Source organism: Artibeus jamaicensis, unplaced genomic scaffold (assembly GCF_021234435.1).
Source record: "Artibeus jamaicensis isolate MK-2021 breed Jamaican fruit bat unplaced genomic scaffold, CSHL_Jam_final contig_233, whole genome shotgun sequence".
Classification (NCBI taxonomy): domain Eukaryota; kingdom Metazoa; phylum Chordata; class Mammalia; order Chiroptera; family Phyllostomidae; genus Artibeus; species Artibeus jamaicensis.
This window is the reverse complement of record NW_026521486.1, coordinates 36207855-36228199: the sequence shown is the minus strand read 5'-3', so window position 1 is coordinate 36228199 and position 20345 is coordinate 36207855. Positions and strand designations below refer to the sequence as shown.

Below are 20345 nucleotides of genomic sequence, written 5' to 3'. Positions count from 1 at the left end.
GTGCAGTCTGGGGCAGGGGCAGACCCCTTTTGTTTCAGGTTTTTCTTTTCCAATGACATTTCCCATGTAATATTATTTTATGTTAGTTTCAGGCATACTGTTCCAGTTTTTTTTCCCCCCCAAAGCTGAGGAACAGAATGGAGCCACTCAGCTGAAGATGAAGGGCATGGACAGGAAGTCTGTGGCCAACAGACAGAAATCAGAAAGATGGCCCCAAGTTTAAGGAACTGGATCTGGGCCTGTGGCCCACAGCGTTGCCAGATATCAGATCTGCCAGCAACTAACTGGTTTCTTTTTTAAGGGTTTTATTGCCAAGGAAATGTTTACAGCCCCAAAAAGGGGCCTAGAATTCCTCCACCTTCGCAGAAATCCCGAGGCTTCTTCCGCACACCTCCCATAACCACGCCGACAGGAAGAGGGCTGCCTAGGGTGTGCTCACCCAGGCGCGACCCTGGGGCAACCTGCTGCGAAGCAGAACCAGAACCGGGGGCCAGGACTGGCTGATCAGAAACCCGCTCCACCCCCGGGGCAGGGAGCCCTTGCTAGCCCCAATCTGTAGGAAAAGTGTACAACTTGGATCAGTGACAGCTGTGTGTAGCTTTCCCTTCCCCCTTTTCCCAAATGGGAACGTGGGACCTGCAGTACCAGTTTCTTCCAGTGTCATGCGGGATAATATTCATATTTACCACATGGTATTGTTGTGAGGATTAAGTTCTATAAAAGATGCTTAGGTCTCGTACAGCACAGAGTAAGTGCTCAATTAGTATTGGATGTGTTGTTTTGTCATGTCCTGGATGGGTAGGAAATAGTTCAATTGCTCACTGACTTATAGATTGTCAGAACGGAGTGGCCACGCAGGGACTTTGGAGGGGTGGACAGGCCCTTGACCATGCTCAGCCTGGGGCTCAGTGAGCTAGGAGGTCCCCCTTGGATGCAATGGCTGGATCTGATTTTCACTTGCTTCCTTTGGGGGAAAGGTGGGTAAGTTTTGGGATGTTTTTTTAATGAGGTGGTAGAATTATTTTAAGTTGAATCATTCTTAAAAATGTCTGTAGAAGACGGGCATGTGAATGCAGGCATGATCCCATATGGCGGGAAATCAAAGGATGGAGAGGAAAGGACATGTAGTAATTGAAGCCCATTTTGTGACAGTGCCCTCAGCCCCTCCCAGCCAGCCCATCCTAACTGGTGCAATAGAAAAGCAAGGAGCTGTGTGATTCCATTTTCCTGGAGTGAAGGGTGCTGAGAAAGAACCAGGGGGACAAGGTAGAAAACTGGGAGGAAGGGATCGTGGTGGGTCACAATCGCTGCGCTGTGGGACTCAGACTACAAGGACCAGGAGCCCTCCTCCCAGATCCCTCTGGCGAAGTCTAAGAGCTCTCACAGTCCCCGCTGCCGCACCTAGCTCTCCTGACAACACGTTATCACCTCGGCACCTGGCTCACAGGTTCGGCCTGGCCTCCCCAGGAAGCGCAAGCTTCCCCCCACCCCCCGTGCAGGGCCTTTCTCTTGCTGCACCTACTTCCTCCCTCCCGGCCAGGCCCTGAGCATGCAGCCGGTGCACACACCTGACAGGCGACAAGAACTGATTTAGAACCACTTTATTTGAAGACATTTTCTTCTAGAGTTCTAAACACAAAATGGGTGCTGGTTGAGCAAGTGCTTCATAGGCATCATTGTATTTAAATGAACCATATGATAATGTTTACATTTTAAGTCACGCTTGAAACTGAAGACTCAGTACAATCTTTTTAACAATGTAGCAGTCATAACAAAACATAACTATTTATTCTACAAATTATCATTTTTCCCAAAATGACCACTAGATATGAAAACATTGTAGAGACATCTAAAGAGCCCCTATAAGATTTTTTAGAAGAAAAATGACAATAATTACATTTTACATTTTCCTTTTTTAACTAGTAACAAACTAGGACATCCGTGGGAGAAAGCACCAGCCAACTCATTGAAGTAATTTCGGCACACTTTTGTTCCTCAAAATTGAATCTTTTACAGTTAATCTGTCTCCCGTAGGAATGAATAAAAATGGTTATGTCAAGTGCAGAAGTCAGCATGTGCCAACTGGTATGTACTTTGTATCGTGCCCCAAAGTTAACACAAAAAAATGAAAAGTGAATACATGTGAGGGAAACATAAGGCTGGGAAAACACCCTTTGACAGTTCACACAATGGCAAAATCAACGCACTTTTGGTCCGAACTAGTGCCTTACTCTCTTTATGGAAGTGTTTTAAAGGCGTGGGTATAAATGCGCACACAGGCAGCTTGCCTCTCTGTGAACACGAACGTCCCTGGCTTTGCTCCTTCTTTTCAAGGGCTCAAGTTGCTGAGTCTTCAGCAACATAGGCTGTGGTGCCCAGTAAGTATTTTTATATAAAGATCACATAATGCCCCCCCCAAAAGAAGTACAGAGATTATGAAAAGTAGTGAGGAAAAAAGCACACCATAAAAACAAAAATATAATGTTCAAGTTTAGAGAAAAGCTGGTACATGGCAGCAAATCATAAATGGACAGACTGGACCGGGCCTGAAGAGGCTGCCAAGCCAGAGAGAGCCTGTGCGCCTCACCAAAGTGGGTGTGTTTGAAGGACGCTCTACTTACAATTATGGCGAACATTTTCACAAGGTGGTAAGCTCTTCAAGGTCAGGGATGGTGGCTTATTTACATGTGTCCCTAGTTCTTAGCCTTGCCTTCTTGCATATGACAGGCTGAAAATATTTCTGGGAACCGGGGAGCTGAGCTAAATCCCCTCATTACTTCTAAAGCCATTGTGGGTAGTATCTACTCACCTAATTCATCCATTGTCTGTCTAAGGCAGAGATGACAAATACTTCACCTCTCTGACAGGCTGGTGATGGACTCTGAGGGCAATTCCTGGTGCAGAGGAAAGCTGTGCCACTCACCCATAATGCCACCTTGAAGGACCGATGACACGGAGTGTCACCTTTCTGCTGCTATACTGCCTCTCGAATGCTCTGCATTAAGCCACTGCTCATTAAACGCTGGCTGACCAGGAAGACCGAGGCCTTTCCATTCGATCAGCCTGCACTTAAACAGGTAGAGTCGTGACTCGAACCTGGAAATTTGAAAACACGGCATCCACGATGCTCAGTAAGTAAGTTTATTGAAAGAGAAGGAGCATTTACTCGCTCGCTCCTTCTGTGGAGAGTGAATGTACTCCACGTGCTCCATCTCAGTATGACTTTGATACTTAAGGCATTTGGAATTACTTGAGATCTTGGTCCAAAGAAATGGCAGAGTCCACCTCTTTGGTGTTCAGGCTTAATCTACTTGTTTTGTGCTGTGATCCACAACCTTTGCAGTACTTCATTGCCATGACTTACCTGACCCTGTTGAAATAATCAAATCTCACAGGTTCATTAGAAAACCCTTCAAAGAACACTAAAGGGCGAGGCCCGACACTCAAGGCATTGAAAAGAAAATCAGAAAGAATGAAAGAACCAATAACCACATCCTGTCCCCCCACCAACCCAAGCTCAAGACTCACTCACTGTCTGGGGTTCAGACCATTCTAGGTAAATAGGGGGCTCCTGGCAGGGGGGCCACCATGGGGGCTCCTCCCGGAACTCCCCTCCCCACAGTGGAAGGTCAGCACCCCACAGAGGCATCTCAGGAAAGACAGACAACACAGAGAAAAGGAGAAAACAGAGGGATAGTATTAAGGAGCAAAATCCTGGGGGATTAGGGATGCTTTTCAAAGCAGCTTCGCCTTGAACATGGGTGGAGTCTTCACTGTAACACGGCACCGACAAGGGAACAGAGCTGGATGGAAACGGCCCTCGAAATGTCAACACAGCTGATGAGCGCAGCAGGAGGAACGACGTCCCGAATTCGCCGACCTGCCCCTAGTGCACATTCTCCCTGGCCCAGAGCTACAGCGCCTTGTTAGAAGCCTGTGAGTCCCGGAGAGAGCTGCGCCACGCCAGGGGACACATGCACACACCGATACACGCGTGCACACACACACACGCCAAACCGGATTTATAAAAAGAGCTTTTCGCATCAGAATATGCCTTCACTTGGTCCAAGGATCTAATTGTTGGCATTAGGAAAACAGGCCCAAAGAATGTAATGAGGAAGAGAGCTGGTTGGCAGGACTAATACTGCATTTAATACAATGTGGTTATTTACAAGCTAATCTATAATTGCTTTTATAGAACTACTTCAACTGGCTTGAATCTTCTGAATATGTAAGGTTAAGACTTTAAAAATTTAAGCTCTGTGGCAATAGAAGTTAAAGCTACCTAAAATAAATTAGATTTTAAAACATGTGTAATGGAATACAGATCACTAGAAACTCAATTCTATAATGAATATAAATGAATATCAACCTATTATTAAAGTACCACTCTCAGGAAGATTTCAGCTCAGAGTTGTTGGGTTTTTTTAAAAGGCTATTTGAGAATAAATGGATATGGCTTAGAAACCCTTAAATGGTGTTCTGAGTACTGATAAGATTAGTTGGTGACAAGATACAAAGATCTGTCCCCACGTCCACAATAAAGGATTACCTCATTTTTCACCTGGTACTATTCCTGAAAAGCTGTGCAAATACAATTCTGACAGCCAGACCTCTATTCTAAATACACGAGGAGACCATGACTGTAAAGAGACCCTGTGGCAACTCCTCTGATGAATGGAAGAGCTTGTTAACTCCTCTCCACTATGTGTGCATGGTGAATGCCGACTGGAGGCACTCGAGCGTGTCTGGTAAACACGTGAGTGTGTCACGACAGTCTGTCCGTCTGTCTGTCTGTCTGTGGAATTTGCCCAAAGTGAGGCACACTGCAACCAGAATGCTGGAACAGAAGGACAGAATCCAGCACACAGTTTAACTGATTCCATTGCAAAGGATTAGAGAATTTCAGACAGTGTTTATCAATCAAAATACAATTTCTGTAAGTATGTGTGTTCTGTTTTTAAAGACATGCTGATCTGTGATTGGCAGAAGCTTTTATCCGCTGTGACCCGACTTATGGAAAACAAACAAGTGCTTGAACGAGGATGCATCTGATCTAACCGCTGAGGCAAGCGGAGCCCCTTACCTAAGGTCACGAACACCCCCGGTGCCGGGCCACGGCCATAAGAGCTTCTTCCCCTCTCTCCAGCACCAACATTTCACAGCTGCCCTCGCCTTACCCCACAAAAGCAAAGCATGAATTACAGGGCTAAAATTAAATCAGAAAGATGCATGATCTAAACATAAGATTATTTTTTCAAATCTTAAAAGAACTAATAAGTCAATTACTTTCAGTAAAAGTAACTCTCAAAGGCAGTGTTTTTTGTTATTTGGTATTTCTTTCCCTTCTCATCTGAATTTAGATTTAAAACTCAAGTTATATATACACACACATATATATTATATATATGATATATATACATGTCTATATATTAACTATATAGACACATATACAAATTATATATATACATATATATATCTCCATCCTTTTAAACATGGCATCTTCTTTTAAACAATACAGAATGCCTAGCAATGCAGCTTATCTGACCACATACATCCGCAATCTGCCACATAAATAAAACGAAGGCTATATCTGCCTATTTACTCAGCATTCATAACTGCAAAAAAGACTGGAAAAGTAGCTGAGAATGTCTTTACCGAGTTTGGGAGGACCGGGTCCTGCCTTGCAAGGCTTCACTGCACAGCTGCGTCATTGCGCCTTGCCTGGAAGGTAGCAAATAAAATGTGCAAACATAGAACCCTGTTTTCAACACACTGGAAGTGAATGCAGGCATAACTGAGGGAGGGGGGGGAGAACACAGTGTTAATATAAATGTTCGTCAAGTAAGTGAACAACAAAATAAAACTTTCACTTAAGGTATTCATGATATTTCAAGTGACCCAAATAAAACACATTTTAAAACCACCCTTACCACCCACGCCGGTTACTGGCATTGGTCCTTTACTAAGCAGACACAATGAAGGTTGTTCGTGATGATCAGTTTTCACCACCGGCCTAAGGGTATTATATCTGGATGAAAACATGATCATGGATTTGTTCCCATAATTTAAAAGCCAATAATTTAAAAAATAATGAAGTTGGTCTCTTCTCTCCACAAGTTTTCAAGTAATTTGTTCAAGTCAGCTTGTTGACAGCAATTGTACATGTGACCTACTTTAACCCACAGTTTCCCTTTAGAAATCAGTCTCCCTTGAAATGGGACACACTTCTTTGTGGATAATTTTTTTTTGTCTGGAACCAAGTGTCTTTTAAACACTAGGTCTGCTCAGTCACGTTTCTGTTTTATTGGGCAGATAAAGAGAGGACACCAGCAAGTTATGTCCAAAGGCCGGGAATCGCCTAAATGCCTCCCAGCTGTCGGAGAAGATGTTGTACTTGAGGAAAACTCGATGCTCCAGGCTGGTGGACAGGGTGACGTCTCTGCTCATGATGTAGATGCCGTCGTTGTGCAGTGCGCACGTCAGGTTGAGGCCCGACTTGGACGTGTTCTCCTTGAGGTAGAGCCACTGCCGCGTGACCGTGTTGTAGGACTGCACGGCGAGCATGTCCTCGCTCTGGCCGCCCCTCCGGTGGGGCCCCAGTTCATGGAGACACCCGCCCACGATGTAGATGGTCTCCTCCACAGACACCATCTGCTGCTTGCGAATGTGCACGTCACACGTCTCAAAGAGCGTCCACATGTCGGAAGAGGGGCAGTACTGCAAAATGTTCATGTTCCGGTCTGAAACGAGAGGAGCAGCCGAACGATGACACAGTCCTGAGCAGCACCAGGCACTGCCTGTGCTGTGAGTAACCGCCTGCGCTGTGAGTAACCGCCTGCCTCCACTGGAATAACTGATACCCAGAGGCAAAACCCTTTCAGAAAAGCAGAGCTTGGGAAAGCAGTGTTTAGAGATGGCTGGGAGGGGATCCATCTGGAACTGCCCCCCACTCACTTCACAGGCACCCACGTCCCTGCCCTGGAAAGCTCTCGGAATCAGTAAGGCCAAGGAGATGAGCGGTTGTGACCTGCGTATCACCCCACCCCACCTGACACCCTTACACCTTTTAGAACCAATGGACCAATCAATGTGAGAAGAAGCAGAGCCTCAGAAACCTCATCAACACCCCCAGACTGACTGCCCCGCCCCCCACAACTGCATTGTCAACTTAGTGCAGATGACAGCGTGAGCCCCGAGAACATCTACTCTTGCCAACGGATTCTACTAAACAAGACAAGTGAGCCAAGCGGGGTTTTCAGGGCTGTCAGAAGAAAAGAACACAAAGTTGCAAGTCGGGAGAAATGCCAAGTCTCACCTCTGGCCTTGGAGTCACAGAATCACTTGGCAATTTTATTTCCCAACTGTAACCACAGAGACACACTAACAAAGGCCCTCCCCTCTCCCTGGCCCATTTCAAAGGGGATAGTTACTGTGTGGATAAAATCAGACAGCAGATGAAAGACTGCTTGCTGTGACATTACTTTAAATGATTAGCTGTTTTAAGGGAAAGTATCACCTACTGTCCTTTTGAAAAATGCTTGTGAGATTTAAAATATCTTTTCCACTTTTTCTCTTCTTCTCTTGGAAAGAATATTTTAGTTTCACAGGGGGGAAAATGCTGAGTTATCAGAAAGAATGAACTTTCTGTTTGTTGTTGTTGTGTGTGTGTGTTTAAGAAACAACAAAATCTATCAGCATAAGAGAGAGCTCGGCTTCACACACAACTGAAGTGATCAGCCTCCTGACTGCGGCAGCAGCGGGATCCCCACACAGACAGCACTGATCACAGAGCTCCACCCCTGTGTCTCCTGCCGAGACAGGCATCTCCTGGGGGTCACCAAGGGAACACCAACCCTGTGTGTGCACAGGCCCCTGTACAAATTTTAGAATTGCTGTGGCCTCAAGGACTGTTCTCCTGTTTTTCACCCACACTACTATCTCCCTATATTCCTTTTTACTGCAGCTATTGTGATAAAGCTCATTCTAGAAGACAGCCCAAAGGAGCTCAGTTGCTAATCTATCAGAAAGTGCTCCTTAGGAACCTGGCTCCCCACCGCTGAATAAAGGGCTTATTCCAGTGAAGCGTCAGTGTGTTTCTCGGTCCCAGGTCTGGAGGTCTTCCCAGGCCTTCTGTAAATGTTTTCTCTCCTTGCTCAGCGAGGGAGTGAGGACTCAGACCATGGTGAGGTGGTTTGAGTTGGAGGAATGATCTTTTTGCCTTTATGTGTACAGTGGATTCTGAAGTTTAACAAACTACCCTTCTTCCCATTAGTGGTTACTATTACTTTCTATTGAATTTTTACAAAACTCTTCAGAGTCTGCCAAAGATTTATAATAACCAAATAGCTATCATAAAAAGCTTGAACTGCAACTTACTAAATTCTAAAAGTCTCACTCAAGAAGTCAGTAGCTAAGAACTCAGTGTTAAGCCCTGAATTGTTTCTCATAACAATTGTGATTTGTTTTACGTACAGAGGATTCGGAGGGAGTACCAGGAAGAGCCTAAGCAGAGAAGAAGGGGGCTTCAGAGTACAAGTAACTGTCCCACCCTCTCATCTTAGAAAACTCATTTCCAGCACTTCCACAAACACCCACCCACCCACATCACCTCACCGTCCTGTCCAGGGTACCTGGTTTGGGGAAACTGGGACAGGATTCTCAGTGGGTGGCCCAAGTCAAAAAGGTACATTAGTAGTGGCTTTGGGAACTAGAAAACACACAAGCAAGGGTTTTCCAGGTCAAATCTAAAGAACACTCACTCAGCCAGGGTCATGGAAAAACCGGCCAGTCCACCGGCAGAGCACTCCGGGGTGCCATGCTGCGGCCAGGGCTCAGCGCCTGCTCAGGAGAGGACCCGAGAGACCTGCGCACAGGCAACCCAGGGGGCTCCTTCTGAGTTACAGAGCCCAGCGGGGAATCGCAATTCTGAGCAATGTTCACAAGTGAGTAACTGCATTTATGTTCCTGGGAGAAAAGACACACAGATGCTCAGGTGCACGTACACACACAGACTCTCCAGAGGCTACGGTTTAGCTAAGCACATAAAGTTGGCCTGCACAACCTGAACACCAATGTTGAAGATGAATGAATTGAGTGCCAGGTCTCTCTCTCTCTCTTTTTTTTTTCATTTATTTGTGAAGGGGAAGCTGGTCACCGTCTTCAGTGCAGGGTTACCTGCGAGGGACATGGGAAGGGCTCACGAGTGATGAAGACTTGGGTGAAGGAAAGCTTGCTGCTGCCCATGCAGCCCTCCCCATCACTGCTGCTCCTTCACTGTGGAAGCACACCACCAGCGGGAGTGAGTTGAATGGTGACCCTCAAAAAGACATGTCCACCTGTCCCCTCAGAACCTTTTGATGTGACCTTCCTACCCAGAACAGCAGAATAAAACCCGCCAGAGAAACACTGTATCTGCACATTATGAACCACGACAGACTGTAAGGCTGGCTCTCCAGAGCAAAAGAAAACCCACTCTTTTCTTCACAGCCCCCCCCCCGCCCCATCCCATTTCCATGCTCACGCAAAGGCATCAAAGGCCCGCTCCTGTGCACACCACCCTTGTCGAATGGGACTTGCTTCCTTTCAGGTGTGTAAACATACAGTACACAATGCACAGAAGCACACTCGCGCACACTGCAGTGTGCTCTCTGGCACCCCCACCCTTGCCCAGGCTGCTGAAGCTGACATATCAGAGGACCCCTTCCTGGGCCCACGTCACTTACCTCTGGTCGTGTACCCTCCGATGACGTAAATTTTGCCCTTACACTCACAGGCAGAGAACTCGGCCAGAGGGTTTGGTAAGGGCGCCACGAAGTTCCACGCGTCCTGCTCGGGACTGTAACACTCGACATTGGAAACAGCCTGCCCGCCAATGGCGTAGAGTTTTGAATTAACGGCCACAAGTTTGAAGTTAGATCTGAAAGAGAGAAGACGAGGGCCCACACAGTTATTCTGATCATTAAGAAATTGGACAACAACGGCACGAACTGCTAAAGCAGAGTGTGGAATCCGCTGGGCCGCTGAAGAAAATTCACTCTCCACATGGATGGCCGTTCTGCCTGCAGACCAAGGAATGGCCAAATGGCACCTCAAATTTCCCTCTTGTCCCCCAAAGTCCACAAGAATGTTGCAGTCTCCAAACTTTAGCAGTCGAAGATAAGTAATTCACTTGAACAAGGGCTGATCTTTCTCAGCCTGACCAGGGAACCAAGGTCGTTCTGTATGCAATGAACTCAATACCTTCCTTTCAGGGGCAAGACCAGGTGGTAAGGGAGAAAAGCTCCCACACCACTTCCTGTCTCTCTCTAAACATATGAGAATGTTTATCTCATTCTTCCTACCATGTGGATAACCTCCGTCCTAGGTACACACCAGCATTGCTTACACAGGTAGGCACATGCAAAGTGTGGAGCTAAAAGTGGTTCAGCCCTGCCTGGTGTGGCCCAGGTAGCTGGGCATCGCCTCACAAAGCAAAAGTTCGCCAGTTTGAGTCCCAGTCAGGGCACCTGCCTGGATTGTGCGTTTGGTCCCCAGAGTGGGCATATGCGTGGGAGAGGTGACTGATCGATGTTTCTATTTCCCATCAATGTTGCTCCCTGTCTCTTTCTCCCTAACAATAAATAAAATATTTTAAATTAATTACTTAAAGATAGTTCAGAGACTCCACTACCAAGTGCACGCCCAAAGAGATCACTGCTTCTCCTTCCTCCATAGGAGAGCATCTTCTATGGTGCTTTGTAACAGGAGAGGTGGGGAGATAAGCACTGAACCAGTTAAACATTTTGATCAAGCATTCTTGGGGTATTTACATGTTAACTCAGCAAATACTTGTATCAACAAGTGCTCACCTATTGTAATATTAAATAATTTAAGACAAAGGAGAAATACACAGGTTTCAAGCCCCATACTTAGTAACAGAATTAAACGCTGCTCACAGGCTTCAGACAGTGGATAAAAGCCTCGTGACCTTTGACTTGGTAAGATAACATTAGTTTCATTGTAGCACACGGGGATGAATGAACTCCTCGGAGGCCGGGAGGCTCAAACATTTGGAGTGCGGGGCCGGTCTACAGTGGTATGTCCAAGGGTCTCAGTTTACAACAGTAAGAGCATCAGCGTGAAGCAACAGAAAGACCGGGACACAAATCAGGACACCGGGTGTGAGTCCCAGCTCTGCTGGTACCCAGGCACTGGACCTGCCCAACCACTTGGCTTCCTCTTCTCTAGCAGGGGTAACACCCAGCACAGGGTACTGGTCGTTTGGTGGGTCAGGACACAGCACACAGTTTATCAGACCGTACCACACAGGGGTAAGATATTAACACTCCAGTTTCTCCATTTCCAAGTACCTGAAATAAAAGGGGCCAGGTACTTGGAGAGTCACGTCTCCTGCAAACACAATGATTTCTTCAAAAGTAACAACATCCGGAGAGAGAGAGGGGCTACAGGTGAAAAAGGTATGTAGAGGGTGGACTAAGAAGCAGCCGTTGAGCCAGCAGTCCACCCTCGATCTCCTAAAAGGTGTTCAGTAAACACTAATGCATTATGATTCAGATTTTTAAAGGCGCTTGTACCGTTTATAGTTCAGTAGCCTTAGTTTTGTTTTGTTTTTCAAATCAGAGAGTGAATAGAGTACTCTTCAGCAAGAAGCCCATACTGTCCCTTAAACCCAGCCAGCCACTCGAATGTTCATGCCAACAGACCTCACAGAGGTGGCAATTACTGGGGGGTCCCTGGTTCAGGCTGCTTACCTTTCCTGCTGCCAATGGTCCTTAAAACCTGACCATGATGCCCTCTCTGTGTGCGCAAATTTGGGGAACCAAAGGAAATAAAGCTGGTAAATAAGCACTCAGTTGTACCAGCCCGCAATTTGTTTTTGCTTCCCGTAGGTACACAGATAGTACATTTTCTTGGATCAAAACAGCTTTTAGCATTCATCCCGCATCATCATTTGTCCTGAGCGAAGATGTAAGGGGCTTCTTTTCGAGGTTGAATAGGCAGTTAAAAGTAAATGCCACCTCTCCAGACCCCAACATGCTCGAATTCACTTGAAGAGAAGGGAAACATTTTTTCAACACTGAATTTGTTTGAAGGTGAAATTGCCACCCAAAAACAGACCGCTTAATGAAGAGGCATAGTGCTAAGGATTATGAGCCCAGGTTTGTTCAGAGAAATCTCAGCTCCATTGCTCAACTGCTCCATTGCTCCATTGCCCATTCCGCTGAGGGCTCCTTGGACAAGCCACTGAATGTCAGGTTTTCTGAGCCCCAGTTTGCCCACCTCTGAGGTGGGGCTAAGAAGAGAGGACAGTCTACTCACAGTTATTAAGAGCCACACCTAAAACAAAAGCAAACTAAGAGGACAACTAGATCAGGAGCAGAACCATAGAAATGAAGATCACATGGAGGGTTAGCAACAGGGGAGTGGGAGGAGGAGAAGGGGGGAGAAGGTACAGAGAATAAGTAGCATAGACGGTAAGTAGAAAATAGATAAGGGGAGGGCAAGAATAGTAGGGGAAATATAGAATCCAAAGAACTTGAGATACATGGTCATAAACTAAAGGGAGGAAGGGTGGGGGAGGGGGTATGCAGGGTGGAGGGGAATGAAGGGGGGAATAGAACAACTGTAATGGCAAAATCAGTAAAATATATTTTTAAAAAAGAAGAGAGCAGCCTCATAGGCAGTAAGGTTAGAAAGGGCAGCACTTGCAGAGACAGGTCACTTAGAAGGAATGCTCTTCTGCACGTCAGGAGCCTACGTGTCTCAGCTGCAGGAAGGTCAGGTTCTCATTTGTCCACTGCAGCGGCTTTTGTTACTGGCCAGTGGACTCTGAGAGTCCGTGCAAACTGCTCTCTTCCACAAATCCTTGCCGCTCTCCACCCCATTTCCAACTTTTTAAAAAATAATTCTTCTACTCTTCATTTCTTGAATGGTTAAAGTATGAATTCAAGCTATCAATTGTTTTTAAAAGTATGGTCTCTGCAGTGTTTTTCCTAATATTGATCACTGACAGAATACATTTGGGAGGCAAAAAGAATTTTTAAAACCAGATACTCTGCTTATAGCTACATACTTGACTTATAGTAAACAGAAATGAAAGTGAACAAAATTAAACAATTTCATTTCTGCTTCCCTTAGAAGAAATGAAAAGCTCTTTAAATCCTTAAAAGCTACGTAACCTAAACCACGACAAACAGCAGTGCACAAACATTGATGGTTAATAGCTGGATGCTAGGGCAGGGAGGCAGCAGGCACCAGGTCCGAGCAGCAGAGGGCGCTGGCCCTGTGACTAAATATGCGCTCATTACACTCGGGGAGCCTCAGTTTCCCCGTTGGGGAATGGGACCGATAATCGTATCAACCTCACAGTGATGCAGTGAGCATGAAAGGGGAATTGACAACTGAAGTCCAGACTGCAATGTGCTGCCCAGAGCAAGAGCTCAAGAAACATAAGCCACGGCTGTGCATTTCTCCATAGAAAGGTTCATTATTGTCACAGTCAGAATGAGAAGCCCTGGCTGGTGTAGCTCAGTGGATTGAGTGCAGGCCTGTGAACCAGAGGACCGCGGTTCAATTCCCAGTCAGGGCCCATGCCTGGGTTGCAGGCCAGTTCCTAGCAGGGGACACACGAGAGGCAAATGTTTCTCTCCCTCTCTCCTTCCCTTCCTTTCTAAAGATAAATAAAATCTTTAAATAAATAAAAAAAAAAAAAGAATGAGAGAGAAACAGCCAGACCCGCTAGACCCTCCCTTGCTCCAATGAGAGAGAAACAGCTCCAATGAGACAGCCAGACCCGCTAGACCCTCCCTTGCTCCAGTCCTTCCTCAGCTACACAGTCTGCAGGGCACCCAGGTCCCTCTGTGTCCGCTTCCCCCTCTGCTGCCACTTCCCTGCGTATTAGCCTCCCCCGGGGACCAGGGAGAGGGGAGACGTTAGGAACATGTAGTCACCACCCCTGAGAGACTCCAGTGCAATTTAAAGTGTTGGCCAACATTCCGCTGGGGGCGGGGGCGGGGAGTGCACAGACTGGTAGGTGTCCCTGGTAGGTGTCCTCCTTTCACATCGATCCCCGGCTGCGCCGCACCACGACCCTGGGGTACACGGTCTCCTGATGGCTCCCTGTCTCTAGAGAATGCTCGGAACACTAAGCTGTGGCTCGGAGGACAGCGGACTGCCAAGTCTGACAACTCCAACACCACTTCTGCCAGCAGACTGTGTTTCTTCAGTGGCCTGGCTGTGGCAGAAAAGGAGGACACCAACTCCGAGTTCGGAGCAAAAGTGCAGGGCAATGGCAGGGACTGGAGGCCAGGTCAGAAATACAGGAATTAATGAACTGACTCCTGCCACAAGGGCCAGTTTCTGCAAGTTATCCCTAATTAAAGAGAGCAGGGAAAACAAGCTTTCACGTGTGAAGAGCTAGGTCCCAACACCTGAGATCACATCCGTGTGCAGACCAGTTGGCAGCGTTGCACACCTGGACTGGGACGCAGCCTCTCAGAGAGTGATGGGTACTCACTGCCATTTTCAAGTGTGTGGGTAGAGCACTGCTCATTTCTTTTTTATCCACCGCTGGTCACACAGCACCCTGTTCTCCAAGGTGCACAGGGTGTACAAAGGCTCCTAATCCCAGGGTCCTTGCCAGCCCCTTGCTAAGTAAGATTCTGGAATCATGACACTGTTCAGTGCCTGGGGAAAGCAAGCTGCTCTGACCCCTTTGTCAAAGTAGAACGGTGCGTACAGCCCAAGAGCAGTGAATCAAAGTGGATGTGAAATCTGCCATTCTGACGGAAGCTTCTGAGTTCCCTCCAGTGCTCCCGGAGCCTGTGCAGGCTGCATTAGCCAGAAACAGCTAGGTTTCATTTTTACTGGTCTCATCACATAAACTCAATTTCAAATTCCTGTGGGCAGGGACCATGTCATCTTTGCTGTTTGTCCAATGGGGATGAGAAAAATGCTGGACACAAAGGCTGCGGTGAAGCTGTCCACACGTGATAAAATTTGAAGAGTGGCGCAGCACCATAAAATATCTGGGCTCTATTTCTTGGAAGAAAATCATTTTTACAAGGAAAATCTAAACATCTGCATGAAGATGGTCACAGCTGGTTTATAAGCCATAACTTGTAAATACTCTAAATAGTTATACATATTCAATAGATACTTACATTTTGGTTACTAAACTTAGTTCACACCCTGAGCAATCCATTTAATTTTCCACGCCTTGGTTTCTGCTTCTATAAAATGGGAACTGGCCTAAGACAGCCCTTGTGAAGAGTAAGTGGAAAAATTACATGCAAAGTAGTGAGAACAGTAACTAGCACAGACTAAACTTTCAGTTAAATGTTACATATTATTTTTCAGTGATTCTAAATAACTATAATGACATACGATTAAAATGTTCACTATAATATTATAGTTTAAAGTAATATAAAATTATACATTGGCTTTTATTACAATGACATAAAAATATATGTCACAATTCAACAAACCATGCATTGCAGGCATCTATTGTTTTTGGACACCATCTCTGCAATAGGAATATGTAAGCTCTGAGTAAGTAACTGGACCTGCCCTGGCCGGATGGCTCAGTTAATTGCAGCGTCGTCCTGTACACCAAAAGGCTGCAGATTTGATTGCCAACTAGGGCACATACCCAGGCTGTGGGTTTGATCTCCAGTAAGGGTGTGTATGGGAGGCAGATGATCGATGTTTCTCTCTTATATCAATGTCTCCTTCTCTCTCCCCTGGGTCTAACATCAATCAACATATTCTCCAGTGAGGATTTTTTTAAAAAAAATAGCCTCCTCCATATATAAATAAACCCAAGTGAAAGGGAGAGAGACACTCATTAACAAAACATTTCAGTTAAAGTTGGAAGTCTGGGAGAGGAGCACAGCCGAGGGTTCAGGAAGGGACCTCTGGTGCAGGCGTGTCAGATGGCGCCAAAGGAGGAGGGAGATAAAGAAGGGTGCAGCCGCCAAAACGGCATCAACGACCAGTTGGACAATATAATGGAAAATGTATCTGGGTAGGAAAAAATAAATAAGTAGGAAATATCTAAGATTGATCCTAACTAAAAAATATACAGACACTGAAAGGATAATAATTTAAAAAAAAAAAAAACCCTTCTGGGAGGACCAAAAGACCTAGAAAAACAAACCATCTTTCAAGCTGTAAAGTATTATAAAACTGTGAATTGTCCTCCAAATTAATCTACCAACAGCACATAATCCTCACCAAAATCCCAACAGACCTTGACAAGCTGATTTTAAAGCCTTGACTGAAGGAGATGCACAAAAAACAGCCAAGAAGTTAAAGTAAACAAAGCAGAACAAAGAGGTCTCTGTTCTACCAGACAATAAATAAAATCGTTTCTAGTTTTTTTTGTATGGAAAAAGACATACTGGTTATGATTACAACATTAGTCTTATTAACTCTAAAGAATGTCACTCACAACTGGAAGCCCATTCTTGCCCAGTCCACAGATCACCAAGCTCCCATAATTTTAAAATGTGTTTCTGATGCAGGAAAGGCCGATGTGCCAATTTGAAAACAGGAAAATTAGCATAGAATAACTGGTTTTGCAAATCACAGCAAGAAGGACTGAGGGTCCTGGGACATTTAGAAAACATGTTATATAACCTCTCACTATACCTTAAATGAAAATAAATCCCAAACAGATTCAGATCTAAATGTAAAAAGACAAAATCATATGGCAGATCATTAGATAGATGAGTATTTATATAGTCTTAGCTTGTACAATTCTTTCCTGTGTGAGATAAAAAGCTCAAGGAACACATGACAAATTTGAATACAAAAAAAAGTTTTAATATCTTCATATACAAATATGCTACAACCTGAATCCCAAAACTGGAAGCTCACAAGGCCAGTGCTGGCCTGCACTTTGTTAGGTCTGCAAAGCTTTTATTGCTTTTGTTGGTTTAGTTGTTTTTAAATGGAGTAAGCTGCCAACATTTAAAAAATCAGGATATATAAATGTCTGGCAACACCATTTCTACTTCCACTTGGCAATAACCAGCTGTGGCTGAAAGGTGGAGCCCTCTTGTGGTGGGGTAGTAGCTCTCTGGTTTATCGTTACGCCCATTCTCTACTGTCCCTGATCACTTGAAGCATTTATGATCAAATAAAGGCAGGGAAAACATGTGTAACATTACCTAAAAGACTAGAGACTAATAACCATACATATAACTTACAAAATAAATATGAAAAAGATAAATGAGCCAATTTTTTTAAGCTGTCAAAGATTACTTATAAAAGTATACAAATGGCTGATAATCACATGAAAAGAATAATCTCTCATTTGGAAATATTCACACAAGTCACTTATCCAGGGATTCCAGGAACTTGCCATGTAGAACTAACTCACATATGCCTAGTAAGGCATATACACATATAAGATGTTCAATACAGTATTGTTTATAATGGCAATGGAAGCACTCCAAATCTTCACATATAAAAGAAGGGCTAATTACATGATGGTATATCCATGGGCTGGAATACTATGTAGCCACTAACAAGAGTGAGGTAGACCTATGTTTGCTGATACAGAAAAGAACCACCACCAGACACAGGCATGTTAAGTGGAAATAACATGTGCTATACATGTTACAAGTGCTATAATAATCAGCATACCTTCGTCTGAGTTAAAATGGACATGTATAAGTTACATATACACCCCACATGTACACCAATCATATATAATATATAAGTACAGCTAAGGACAAGAAATGTTTTACTCTATAGTTTTTCATGTCACTTGCAATTTTTCTAAACATGTATTCAGGCATTACTTTTCTTCTCAATGGGGACAGAAAGGGTATTCCTATGGGGGAAAAAAGACCACCAAGTATCGGTCAAGACAGAAAGAGGGGCACAGTGTGAGCGTCATGGAACCCCCGGCAGCAAGCGGAGCTCCAGCGGACAGAGCGGGAGACTCGGGAGAGAGGTGATGGACCACCCGCTGGGCCTCCCACCCTGAATCTGAGCACCACTCACATCCGCTCAATGTTTCCTTGTTGCTTCAGTAAAGCTCCTAAAATTTGTTTAAAAATAACGCTTCTGATATCGAATTTTAAATATGCTGTCATGTCAACGGTATAAGTAATGCACTAAAATGAGGCTGAAAGGCAGCATGCTAACCTGCAGATGGTTATTGCTGCTTGGAAGGGGGAAGGGGGAGGGACAGCCTTCCTGCTCCTTTATTCTTTTCCATTTTCCCAGTTTCCTAGAATAATTACAAATTATTTTTATTCTTCAGAAAAAACAGAACGTTTACCAAAATAAATGTTCTATTACAGTAGAAATAAAGCTAGCGCTCCCCAGCCTGGGAGCCCTTCAAGTGAAGTAGATATGTGTAGTGACTTCCCCATCCCTGTTAAGACTTTCCTTGACAGCTGGTGAGTCCCCGACTCTTCGCTCCACACCTCAGGGCAGGAGGCGCGGTGGGGCTGAAGACAGACACAGGTGGGCTAGGAGAAAGGCTAGTCTTGTTCTTTCTTGGGTTACACTGATTCCTCTCCCCACTTCTGAATGGCTGTGGGGCCATCTTGGTCCCTACTGCCTTTATTTCCTACCGCCTCTTCCTGTTACCTGCCTTGCTCTTGTTTTCCTATTCCTTCCCTGCCTCCTTTTTCTAACTGCCCCCCCCAGCCCCAACATCTCCTTTTCCCCTCCTTCCCTCGTTATCCAAGTGCATACTGGGAGGGTTTTGAATGATGGGAAGGGAGAAGGTTGAGGTAGGTGGTAAAATTCCAACAGTGTAGGTAACCGATTCCAGGCTCAAGCTTTGTGTGGATAGTAACATGACTGTCAGGGAGAAAGTGAGATGCAGAAGAGAGGAAAAAAATAAGAAAGGCAATCCTATCCAGGTAGGGTTAACACAATCCTCAGGATTGTCTCCTGATAATAGACTGGTGCCTCAGGGTGGAAGCCTTCTGCACTAACACCACCACAAAGTCCCCCGAAGTCAGTGTGACAGGCCCCTGCCCAATGTGCCATCACTATCAGGATCAGAGCCATAAAGTTTTTTTAAAAAGTAAAAATAAAAGCAAAACTAAAGAACAGTTGTAAGCACCCTGGGAGACCACAATGTTTCCCCCACACTGGGATAAAGGCAAAGAAAGCAGTTTGCCTAAAGACAATACCTGCAAGGAAACTAGTCAGCTGGTTGACCTCACTGGGGCGACTTCTTCCTTGAAAGTTCTTAGTTCATTGGGAACTTTGCCAGAGTCAAGGCCAACTCCAGATGTCATTCCCACCTCAGCACACCCTCCTGGGAGTGCTCACTAAATACGAGGGGAATGAACTCACAATCAAGCGAACGAATGGGAAAGCAGCAGCGCTCTGCTGGGGGCTTACCTCTTCTGGTTCATGGAGGCCACCTGGAGCCACTCGTTGATGCTGGGGTTGTAGGAATGCGCCGCGGAGATCTCCTGGCTAGTGATCCTGTACCCGCCCACTATGAAGAGGTAGTTGTCCAGGATGGCAGACCCGTAACCCCTGACATTCACCAGGTCGGGGGGAAGGTTGTTGGCCAGCGGAAACCAACGTTCAGTCATCTCCTCATACCTGAGCATGGACGGGGGCTCCCCCTGGTAGGGGTGAGGGGCCAAGGGTCCCCCCAAGAAATCCCCCAGGGCCACGAGGACAGGCGTTCCAGTCATCCGGGCCTCCCTCAGCCTCTGCTTCAGGGTGACATCCCCTGGGGCTTGAGCAGGAGACCCCACCAGGAGGTGGAACTGGGGCTTGCACAACACCTCGTGAAAGTGGACGACCATGAAGCGCAGGCAGGCCTCCTGCAGGTCGGGCAGCCCGTACACCTGCGCCAGGCGGTACAGCTCCAGGCAGTTGGTGAGCCGCACCTGGGACAGCAGCAGCTGCAGCAGGGACGTGACCTGCAGGAAGGAGGCCGCTTCCACCAGCTCGGACAGCAGGCTCACCTCGTCCATCTCCTCCTCCTCGGCCGCCCCCCCGCCCTTCTCTCCCCGCGGGCCCAGCAGCCAGCCCTCGCGGGCCCCGCCGGCGTTGATGAAGTCCAGCACCAGGCGCAGGCCTGGCGCGCTGAGGCCGCGCAGCTGCTGCACCTCGGGGCCGCCGGCCTCCTGGCCCCGGGCCTCGCGCATGCCGGAGCGGTAGAGGGCGCGGAAGTAGTCGCTCTGCTCGATGAGCTTCCTCTTGCTCACCGGGTAGCAGCGGTCCTCCAGGCGGATCTGCACCATCTCCTCGGCCGACATGGCTGGGGGGCCGGGGGCCGCGGGGCCGCCCGCCAGCTCTGCGCGCTCGCGTCCCCGCCCGCGCGCTCGCCGGGTTCCGGGTGGGGCGCCCGC

General features: G+C 46.5%; 1 protein-coding gene across 1 annotated transcript; it reads right to left on the bottom strand.

The window, feature by feature from the left end:
- Positions 1-1586: 1586 nt before the first annotated feature.
- On the bottom strand, positions 1587-20345 carry KLHL42 (kelch like family member 42). The gene is made up of 3 exons (XM_037144860.2): positions 19378-20345; positions 9726-9919; positions 1587-6743 (listed from the first exon to the last, which is right to left on the bottom strand). Exons 1-3 carry the CDS (start codon positions 20250-20252, stop codon positions 6292-6294), a joined length of 1521 nt encoding a protein of 506 aa, XP_037000755.1. The 5' UTR covers positions 20253-20345; the 3' UTR covers positions 1587-6291.